This window comes from Salmo trutta, chromosome 32, assembly GCF_901001165.1.
Source record: "Salmo trutta chromosome 32, fSalTru1.1, whole genome shotgun sequence".
Classification (NCBI taxonomy): domain Eukaryota; kingdom Metazoa; phylum Chordata; class Actinopteri; order Salmoniformes; family Salmonidae; genus Salmo; species Salmo trutta.
Window position 1 is genome coordinate 32,922,803 of NC_042988.1, and position 11,330 is coordinate 32,934,132.

An 11,330-nucleotide genomic window follows, 5' to 3' on the forward strand; every position below is an offset into this window, starting at 1 on the left:
TGCTGTGGTAGCCATGCTGGTTAAATAAATCACAGACAGTGTCACCAGCAAAGCACCCCACACCATCACACCTCCCCCATGCTTCACAGTGGGAACCACACATGCGGAGATCATCCGTTCACCTACTCTGCGTCTCACAAAGACACGGCGGTTGGAACCAAAAATCTCAAATTTGGACTCATCAGACCAAAGGACAGATTTCCACCGGTCTAATGTCCATTGCTCGTGTTTCTTGGCCCAAGCAAGTCTCTTCTTCTTATTGGTGTCCTTTAGTAGTGGTTTCTTTGCAGCAATTCGACCATGAAAGCCTCATTCACGCAGTCTCCTATGAACAGTTGATGTTGAGATGTGTCTGTTACTTGAACTCTGTGAAGCATTTATTTGGGCTGCAATTTCTGAGGCTGGTAACTCTTATGAACTTATCGTTTGCAGCAGAGGTAACTGTGGGTCTTCCTTTCCTGTGGTGGTCCTAATGAGAGACAGTTTCATCATAGTGCTTGATGGTTTTTCGACTGCACTTGAAGAAATTTTCAAAGTTCTTGAAATGTTCCGTATTGACTAACCTTCATGTCTTAAAGTAATGATGGACTGTCGTTTCTCTTTGCTTATTTGAGCTGTTCTTGCCATAATATGGACTTGGTCTTTTACCAAATAGGGCTATCTTCTGTATACCACCCCTACCTTGTCACAACACAACTGACTAGCTCAAACGCATTAAGAAGGAAAACAATTCCAAAATTGAACTTTTAAAAAGGCACACCTGTTAATTGAAATGCATTCCAGGTAACTACCCCATGAAGCTGGTTGAGAGAATGCCAAGAGTGTGCAACGCTGTCATCAAAGCAAAGGGTGGCTACTTTGAAGAATCTCAAATATAACATATATTTTGATTTGTTTTAAACTTTTTTGTTTACTACATGATTCCATATGTGTTATTTCATAGTTTTGATGTCTTCACTATTATTCTACAATGTAGAAACTAGTAAAAACAAAGAAAACCCCTGCAATGAGTAGGTGTGTCCAAACTTTTGACTGGTACTGTATTATAACTAGTTATTTATTTATACATATTTCTAATCAGAATGCCGTCCGATGGGAAATCTCCATATCCTGATAATTTGTATATCCACCACCACCTCCAGATCCAGCAGGCCGGGGCACGTTCCCTCTCCCCCTCCCCAGCCACAGTGACCCTCTCTGGGCTAGACTAGTTTGGTAGACCAGGCCAGCTCTGGGGATCAGCTGGTGAAGCAGGCCTTTATAATGCCTCTGTTATTAGACTGGAGGAAATAGATCAACACTTAACATTGCAGTCTGCAGCCCTATAGCCCTGAGGTCATAAAATACTGCACACACTCACACGTGTGCATACACACACACACACTCACACAGATAAAGGTAAAGTCCTGCTGGTTTGAGATTCCATTCTTGTTTGCCATGTTGCCTGTTTAAGTTAGAATTTTCGTCCAAGCTGACAAGTGATCAAACATCTCCCTACTCATATTCTCTCTCTCTCTTTCCTTCCTCCTCTCCTCTTCCTCCCTTCCTCTCCCACCTGCCTTCCCTCTCCTCTTTCTTCCTGCCTCTCCCTCTCTTCTCTTATTCCCTCTCTATCTCGCCCTTCCTCTCTCCCTTGGTGTTCTTGTTGTTACTGCTGCTGTCTGGGTCTGTGTGCATTTGCCCTCTCACATTGATCTATAATGGACGGATTTCCATCGCGTTTGATGCCCGACTTCAAAGCCGCTGTGATTATGATTCCGATCACACCGGCGAAGTAAAATGGAATTATCATTGGCACCGGGGAGAGTCGGGAGAGAAGGTCAGGGTGGGCTGGGGTAGAGGTGGGGTGGGGGAACGGAGAGCTCCTTAACACGGAGGGCAAACTAATGGGACGAGGGACGAGGGAGATAGAGAAGGAGGAAAAGAGAGAGAGTTGTCCTGATGTCCTTTCTATCTCATTTGGTAGACCATTGAGCTTATAACTCCAGAATAGTGGGTTTGATTCACAGGACCACCAATAGGTAAAATGCATGCATGACTGTAAGTTTCTTTGGATAAAAAACTCGGCTGAATGGCATATATTGTTTATATATTATGAGATGCAGGAAGGAAGAGGTGAGGGAGGGAGGGAGGGGATAGAGAGAAGGGTTGGGTGGGTTATTTTCTAAATGTAATCGATTACAGTTACTAGTTATGTCCAAAACTGTAATCAGTAACATAACTTTTGGATTACCCAAACACAATAACGTAATCTGATTACTTTTGGATTACTTTCCCTTTAAGAGGCATTATCAGAAGAAGACAAAAGTAATTCATTTAACGCATTTGGTGTGTCATCATAGTGGTCTCTGACTTGTGGTCAGACTCACTCAGGTGGAACAAACTTAAAATTGGCAGCAGCTACTCTACTTGGGGTCCAAACACATCAAGGCACTTACATTACATATAAAAGAAAAGATAAAACAGTAATCAGTTACTCCCCAACATGTAATCAGTTACTCCCCAACCCTGATAAAGAGAGAGGGGGAGAAGACAGCAGGGTAACCACCCCAGTGATTAACCAATCAAGGATTGAAAACCCTGTGTTGTTTGGGCATTCAACCAATGACTGGAGAATTCAACACCAAAGGGTGTGTGTTCCTCAATCCTCGACCATGTCCTCAGGTCGAGGATCATGAAAGTGATGCTTAATTTCAAAAGTCACGTTGAAAGCTCAACATTGTCAACCATATACACTACTGTTCAACAGTGTGGGGTCACTCAGAAATGTCCTTGTTTTTGAAAGAAAGCACATTTTTTGTCCATTAAAATAACATCAAATTGATCAGAAGTTCAATGTAGACATTGTTAATGTTGTAAATTACTATTGACGCTGGAAACGGCAGATTTTTTTACGGAATATCTACATCGGCGTACAGAGGCCCATTATCAGCCACCATCACTCCTGTGTTCCAATGGCACGTTGTGTTAGCTAATCCAAGTTTATCATTTTGTGCTGATTAAAGAAACAATTAAACTGGCCTTCTTTAGACTAGTTTAGTATCTGGAGCATCAGCATTTGTGTGTTTGATTACAGAGTCAAAATGGCCAGAAACAAAGCACTTTCTTCTGGAACTCGTCAGTCTATTCTTGTTCTGAGACATGAAGGCTATTCCATGCGAGAAATTGTCAAGAAACTGAAGATCTCGTACAATGCTGTGTGCTACTCCCTTCACAGAACAGCTCAAACTGGCTCTAACCAGAATAGAAAGAGGAGTGGGAGGCCCCGGTGCACAACTGAGCAAGAGGACAAGTACATCAGTGTGTCTACTTTGAGAAACAGACGCCTCACAAGTCCTCAACTGGCAGCTTCATTAAATAGTACCCGCAAAACACCAGTCTCAACGTCAACAGTGAAGAGGCCTACATAGAACCATAGGATAATATTAACGATGTGTATAAACACTGGATGACTGACAGGGGGCGCTGTTTTGAAGCCACTACGAAGCCATTTTAGTATTTCTCCTCCAGTGTAAAATTTGTATTTCTCCTCCAGTGTAAAAAAAAAGATTTTGGAAGCTATAGAAATGCATTTATTTACGTTTACATTCCTTTTTGCCATGCATATTCTACCACAGACAGCTTAATGCATACTTTTAAATTATATTATGTGAACTAAACATACAAATAAAGTAATTTTTTAGAGTACTAATGTTACTGTCCCAACTTTAAAAAAAACGACTAATGCATGGAATTTTGTCCTTGAAGCATTGGAGAACTGCTCCTTCTCATGAGTACCAATATGGCGGCGGCTTCAAACCTCTCAATGGCCAGTACATACAGTAGCATCAACAATCCATGATTGGATTACAGTAGAACGGGTTACAGTAGAACGGACCAATACAGTATAGTAGCCTACATACAGTGTTTGTATTAATGGCTTTGAATAAAGTATCCAAGACCGCCCTCACGTGGTTGATTAAACACGTCGCAGTGGCCTGAAAAAGCAACATTGGAGTGTTATGCTGTCAACCTCTATTGCGATCTGAGCCGAGGATCCACACGGTGAACTGCGTGTCGGAACCAGAGAGAGAACCAACCGAACAGGCTTCTGTCATCCTTCTCATTCCGTCCAAGCCCCGGTTGAAGTCCGACGCGGTAGGTTACCGTGCATTTTTCACCGTTCTAATCATCATGCGTTTTGCCGCGCCCTGAATAGCGGTCCATCTCTCCCATAATGGGATACTCGTTGCGATTTAGGTAGCATAACATAGCGTGGATGCATGATAGGCCTCTATATTTTCAAGTGTCGTTTAAGATCCATACATTCGTAGGTTTTTAGCAGTTTGTGGTAGCCCAAGCTTTTACGGCATCATGTCAGATTAGTCTTGTCGTGTCATATGTTGTTTTATAGCCGACAGCAGCATTATTCACAACATGAACCAGTTCATATTCATATTGGACTAAATAGAAACACACAGGCCTGTTTTGTTTTGTTCTGTTACAGCCAATCTATTAAACTAACTATTTGATTAGGTTTAATACCAATGAATCTAGTTTGTTTTGGGTATTTGATGTTATCCCTCTTTGTTGTTTATGATTGGAAATGGATGAGACAATAATAAACGGGGTGTAATACCACACGATGGCAGCATTGTAACCAAGTCCGGGGGTTCTTCAGAAAATGCATTGTCACTTCTGATGGGATCATTTGATGTCTTAACTATTAAACAAGCAGGTTGTTGATTTGTAGGTCTTTTTACATAGAGAGAGAGGAAGCTGCAAGACTGAAGTTTAAGATTTTAATGATGATCCCAAGATCCAAAAGCTTTTAACAACAGTCACAACAATTAGTCTTGTTTTGTAGGTTACTCGGATCCTGCACATAAAATGACCCTCCTCTGAAGCTCATCCATTATGTAATCTGTGATGTCTATGTCAAAATGTGGGAATCTCTGAACTCTGGTCCTTGTTGTTTTTAGGTGTGAACTTTGAACTCTGCTGAGGTGAGCTGACAGGATTAGACAGACAAACAGCCAGACAGACTCAGACAGACTGTCCTCTAGCTGCCACCATGGGCTCCCTAGCCACCACTGCCACCCTGCTTTCCTTACTGCTACTGGGAGCTGTGACGGCCAGACTAGACACTAAAAACACCAAGACAGGTAAGGGACCAGGGACACGATGCTGCTGGCTGATGGCCCTGAGCAACACATTTGACATTTTAGTCATTTAGTAGATGCTCTTATCCAAAGCGACTTACAGGAGTAATTACAGTAGGGTTATTTACCTTGCTGTAGGGCACTTCGACAGATTTTTCACCTAGTTGGCTCGGGGATTCAAACCAGCGACCTTTAGGTTTCTGGCCAACGCACTTAACCGTTAGGCTTCCTGCCACCCCCAACAAAAGTGCACAGAGGGACTTTCCTCGGATGGTTATTGTCCCTGGATGGCCAATCCAGTCAGTAATGAAAACTGATTATTTAGAGGGCTCACTGGGTTTCAAAGCACTTAACATTGAAAGGAGGAACTCACATCCACTAGACAGGACACCAGGACAGGGAAGGGGCTTGTTTATCCACTAGACAGGACACCAGGACAGGGAAGGGGCTTGTTTATCCACTAGACATGACACCAGGACAGGGAAGGGGCCTGTTTATCCACTAGACAGGACACCAGGATAGGGAAGGGGCTTGTTTATCCACTAGACAGGACACCAGGACAGGGAAGGGGCCTGTTTATCCACTAGACAGGACACCAGGACAGGGAAGGGGCTTGTTTATCCACTAGACAGGACACCAGGACAGGGAAGGGTGCTTGTTTATCCACTAGACAGGACACCAGGACAGGGAAGGGACCGGTTTATCCAGTAGACAGGACACCAGGACAGGGAAGGGGCCTGTTTATCCAGTAGACAGGACACCAGGACAGGGAAGGGGCCTGTTTATCCAGTAGACAGGACACCAGGACAGGGAAGGGGCTTGTTTATCCACTAGACAGGACACCAGGACAGGGAAGGGACCGGTTTATCCAGTAGACAGGACACTAGGACAGGGAAGAGGCCTGTTTATCCACTAGACAGGACACCAGGACAGGGAAGGGGCTTGTTTATCCAGTAGACAGGACACCAGGACAGGGAAGGGACCGGTTTATCCAGTAGACAGGACACCAGGACAGGGAAGAGGCCTGTTTATCCACTAGACAGGACACCAGGACAGGGAAGGGACCGGTTTATCCAGTAGACAGGACACCAGGTCAGGGAAGGGACTGGTTTATCCAGTAGACAGGACACTAGGACAGGGAAGGGGCCTGTTTATCCAGTAGACAGGACACCAAGACAGGGAAAGGGCCTGTTTATCCAGTAGACAGGACACCAAGACATGGAAAGGGCCTGTTTATCCACTAGACAGGACAACAAGACAGGGAAGTGGCCTGTTTATCCACTAGACAGGACACCAGGACAGGGAAGGGCCTGTTTATCCACTAGACAGGACATCAAGACATGGAAAGGGCCTGTTTATCCAGTAGACAGGACACCAGGACATGGGAAGGGGCAGGATGACATTAGACAAGGAGAGTTTGTCATGGAGGCATTAGGCTACATTCTTAATGGAATCTGAGACCCTTTTTTGGGAGTGGGGATCCGTAGAGTCAAAGGTACTGTGTGAAGAGTGTTTAGGTCTATTGGTGTAGTTCTGTGCTTTTTTGGTACTGGGTTTAGGCCTTAGTTAATTAGTAACAAAGATTGTTACTATTGTACTCTACTACATAGATTTGACAGATTTAGGCTGAGAATCTGTATTAAACTATTTTCAAATGTGTGACCTAACTATTTAAGTGGAATCAGGTTTTATGAAAAATAGACTATCCATTGAGATAAAAAAGTTATTTTTGTGAATGAGTATCAAAAGTACAACAACTAAACCCCCCCCCCCCCCCCCCCAGTGTTCCTGGACAAACAGGAGGCCAGTGAAGTGATCACCCTGTCCCGCCAGAAGAGGGCCAGCGTGGGCAACGAGGAGAGCCTGCTCCCTGCCAACCTGGAGAGGGAGTGTCTGGAGGAGGTCTGCAACTACGAGGAGGCCAGGGAGATCTTCCAGGACTCCTACCGCACGGTGGGCCAATGCTCCCTCTTCCCACTGAGCAGATTTCTTTCCTCACACCTCCCTCTATTAGACTCCCTTCTTTCCTCACCTCCTTCAGCTCATCCTTCCTTTTCTCACCTCAGACGTACTCTTTAACAACCTCCAAACCTTCCTCCTTTCCTTGCCTCTCTCCAGTCCTCTCCTTTTTTTAATCTCTCTTCTTGCTTCTGATGATTCTGTAGACATTTTGAATCAAACTGACAGTGGACTCCTGATGATTCTGTAGACATTTTGAATCAAACTGATAGTGGACTCCTGATGATTCTGTAGACATTTTGAATCAAACTGACAGTGGACTCTTGATGATTCTGTAGACATTTTGAATCAAACTGACAGTGGACTCCTGATGATTCTGTAGACATTTTGAATCAAACTGACAGTGGACTCCTGATGATTCTGTAGACATTTTGAATCAAACTGACAGTGGACTCCTGATGATTCTGTAGACATTTTGAATCAAACTGACAGTGGACTCCTGATGATTCTGTAGACATTTTGAATCAAACTGATAGTGGACTCCTGATGATTCTGTAGACATTTTGAATCAAACTGACAGTGGACTCCTGATGATTCTGTAGACATTTTGAATCAAACTGACAGTGGACTTTGTTTTGATCTTTCAGGATATCTTCTGGTCAGTCTACATAGGTAAGTGTAATGATTTTGACGGACATTCTCTTCAAACATATCAGAGTACTTAGTCTTTTAGGTTAACACTCAGTTGAAATCCATGTGATTTGGTGTGACAGTTAAAATCGCTTCACCCAAGAACACGTGTGTTGCATTAGTGACTGTACCATTTGACTGGCTGTGTTGTTAACCCTGTGTGCGTACAGATGGGGACCAGTGTGCAGAGAAGCCGTGTCAGAACGGAGCCATGTGCTCAGACAGCGTGGGGGGATACGACTGTGTCTGCAAGTCAGGCTTCTTTGGAGTCCACTGCGAGACAGGTGAGAGACGTGAAGGACCCAACACTGAGTTGGTGGGGAACTCACGTTGTAAAAAAAAAAATGTCAACAGTGAAGAAGCCTACATGTTTTTTTAAATTAAGTTTCAAAATAACAAATTCAACAAATCTGTAATTATTTGAAATCTTTCTATGGATCCACTAACTGTGCTGTCGAAATTTGAAATATGCCTAATTGTAATCCTCTCATCTCTCCCTCCTGCCTCTCCCCCTCTCTGTCTCTCTCTCTGTGTGTGATTGTAGATCAGACAGTGTGTATGTTGGATAAGACCAAGGGCTGCAGTCAGTTCTGTAAGCCAGGATACCAGTCCTATGAGTGTTCCTGTGCCCGTGGCTGGAAACTAGAGGAGAAGGAGAGGGTGAAGTGTATTCCTGCAGGTCAGTGACCAGATATTACTATACTATACTATACTCTACTATACTATACTATCCTATATGTTAAGCGATTCTGTACTGTACTATGCTATTCTAGCCTCATACGCACCATCCTGATCTCGCTAGCGGATAGTGAAACAGAATGTAAGCTTGGGAGATCAGGATGGTTCGTACGAGGCTAATGCTATGCTATACTAGATACTAAACTGTACTATACTATACAGTACTGTACTAAACTATACTCAGTAATTCTCTCTCCCTCCATCCCTCTCTCAGTGACATTCCCCTGTGGGAAGGTGAACAGCCTAAGCCAGTGGACAAAGAGACAGTCAACCAACATCGCCAGCAACTTTGAGGGACTAGCCTGCAACTCTGGAGAGTGTCCCTGGCAGGTAGGAAAACACACCACTATGAGGTACACACAATTCAAACTAGGTACACACTGTCCACTGACAGGCACTATTATGCTCTCAGATTCATTTTTCTCATGAAGTCAACCCCTCACTATCAAAGCTACAGCACATATTCCCATAGATGTGATAATGTATTTTGCTGTGTCATCTCTGCTGTATATTGTAACTGTTGTGTTGTCATTGTGCAGGCCATTCTGAAGAGTACAGAGTCTGTAGGGTTCTGTAGTGGTGTCATTCTGAAGGAGAACCTGGTTCTAACTACAGCCCAGTGTGCCCAGAAATACATCAACTTCCAGGTGGCTGTCGGTGAGTGCTCATCATGGGGCATCATGTCCAGTCTACGGGCTCAGGCTCCACTGGTGGTGGAAGTGGTGTGTGTGTGTGTGTGTGTGTGTACATGCTTGCATTCATTCCTGCGTGTGTGTGAGGGTATGTTTTTGATTTGCTTTACAGTATGTGTTCCTTCATTGATTTTGAGTACTTCGTCCCTCCCCTCCCAGGCAAGCGCCAAACCGCATCTGAAGATGGCGAACAGACGCTCTATGTCCAAGTCGTCCACGTCCACCCCCGCTACGTACCCGGTCGCCCTGACAACGACCTGGCCGTCCTCGAGCTCCGCGAGCGCATCGTCTATAAGAAACACGTGGTCGCTGCCTGCCTGCCCGAACGCGACTTTGCAGAGGTCGTCCTGATGACTGGCGAGTATCCGGCCGTGGTCACCGGCTGGAAGGACCCTGTGGACGCCACGGAGGTCCAGGGCCCACTCACTCTCAACCACCTGGCGTATGAGCGTCTGTCCCAGTGTGTGGAGAGGCACCCAGGGTTGGTCACCAACAAGATGGGCTGTACGACGGTGAGACCCAAGGGTGACTGCATCCTGGGGCCGGGGAGTCCCATCCTATCTCTCCACAGGGAGGTGTTCTATCTGACCGGGGTAATCTCCAGACCAGCAGGGGCAGACTGTAGTCAGGGTTACATCTACCAGAAGGTGTCCCGTTTCCTGCTCTGGCTGCAGCCCCTCATGGACTCACGCTAAGGGGGCTCTGAATCCCAAATCAACCCCTAGCCCCCACCCCCTATGCAGTAGGGTAGATCTGAGAGGATTGGAAAGATGTCCTTTAAGCTATATGGCGCCAATCTGGCCATCTGGCCTATCAGAAGGCCAGATGGAGCTACCACCATATTGCTTATACCGGTCCAATCCTCAAAGATCTATGTAAGTGCTTTGTGGCTAGGGACTAGGGGTTTGGGATTCAGGGGTAGTGATCAGGGGGAGGGAGGGTAAAGGGAAGAGAGGGAGAGGTTGAGGGGGTTAGGAGAATAATTGTGAGGGTTGATGGTATTGGACAAAGGCTTAAATGGATAGGAATTAGGGAAGACAAGACAGGGAGAATGGAGGTGACACTGTCAAGGAAATAAATAAATGGAGGATATTGTAATATTGGATAGAGGTGGAAAGGGATAGGGGTCATGTGGGAGGAGAAGAGGAGGGAGGGAAGAAAGCTGAACAGGGAGCATGATGAAGGAGGGAAATCACAACGTAAAGGGAGGGCCAGAGAAAAAGGGGGAAATTGAGATGCATTCTGTTTGTGTAACATACCATACTCTTATCTTAGGTCTTTTTTCATTGGAAGGGTCTGGTTGTCCATATGGCTGATGTCTTTTGCTTAAATTATCCCTTGTTGTTTAATTTAAAAAAATAATAATTGGGCCTATAAGTTGAATTCCACCTATCGTATAGTATATGAGTTAGGGGTACTTGAGAAGACTCATGAGACCATAGGCTTACTGGTAAAATGTACATGCGGGGGTATTTCAGGGGTTCTCTAGGCAAAGCAAAATTCTGTTGATGGTACAGTTAGTGAAAAAGGTTGGGAACCACTGCCCTAATGAACACAACCCACATCTGTGTAGTTCTTTATTTATCCCACAAGGTGGCGGTATTTTCATTAAAATACTATTGTATCATGTCCTACCAAATATAGTACCTGGCTGACTGCAGATAGACTAGGGGAACATTAAATAATGCAGCATGTGTGTTCTGTTGCTCTTGTCTTACTCTTAACTGATGTTCTTTTTTTGGGAGAGAAGGGTTGGTAATTGCACTGTATACCTTTTAATGTTAATCACTTTACTAAGAATATATTAATAAAAGTTAACCCTGGTGTCAGTTTAATTCATTACTGAGGAATATGGGTCAATTGAAGAGAAGGAAGAACAAAAGAGAGGGAAGACCACACGTATACAGGTATACTCTCAAGTCTGTTCTGCAGCGCATTAAGGAACATCTGCGTCAAAGTAAATGTGTCACAATGACGACGAGTAAAGCCGTCTATAACTTTGTAATGTCGTCAACTGTAGCCTACTTTGATCTCCAGCACATTCTCAAAGCTCTTATATGGATCAGAACCACTGCTTTTGCTGGTGGCGTAAATGACTTTCACTAGCATG

At 44.6% G+C, this 11,330-nt stretch overlaps 1 protein-coding gene across 1 annotated transcript; it reads left to right on the forward strand.

Moving 5' to 3' along the window:
* The first annotated feature begins 3,995 nt into the window (after nucleotides 1-3,995).
* Nucleotides 3,996-11,044, forward strand: LOC115171754 (coagulation factor X). Its single transcript, XM_029728868.1, has 9 exons — nucleotides 3,996-4,137; nucleotides 4,962-5,144; nucleotides 6,925-7,094; nucleotides 7,748-7,772; nucleotides 7,961-8,074; nucleotides 8,335-8,469; nucleotides 8,743-8,858; nucleotides 9,068-9,185; nucleotides 9,380-11,044. The coding sequence occupies exons 2-9, from the start codon at nucleotides 5,054-5,056 to the stop codon at nucleotides 9,913-9,915; spliced, it is 1,305 nt and encodes a 434-aa protein (XP_029584728.1). The 5' UTR covers nucleotides 3,996-4,137; nucleotides 4,962-5,053; the 3' UTR covers nucleotides 9,916-11,044.
* The last annotated feature ends 286 nt before the right edge of the window (nucleotides 11,045-11,330 follow it).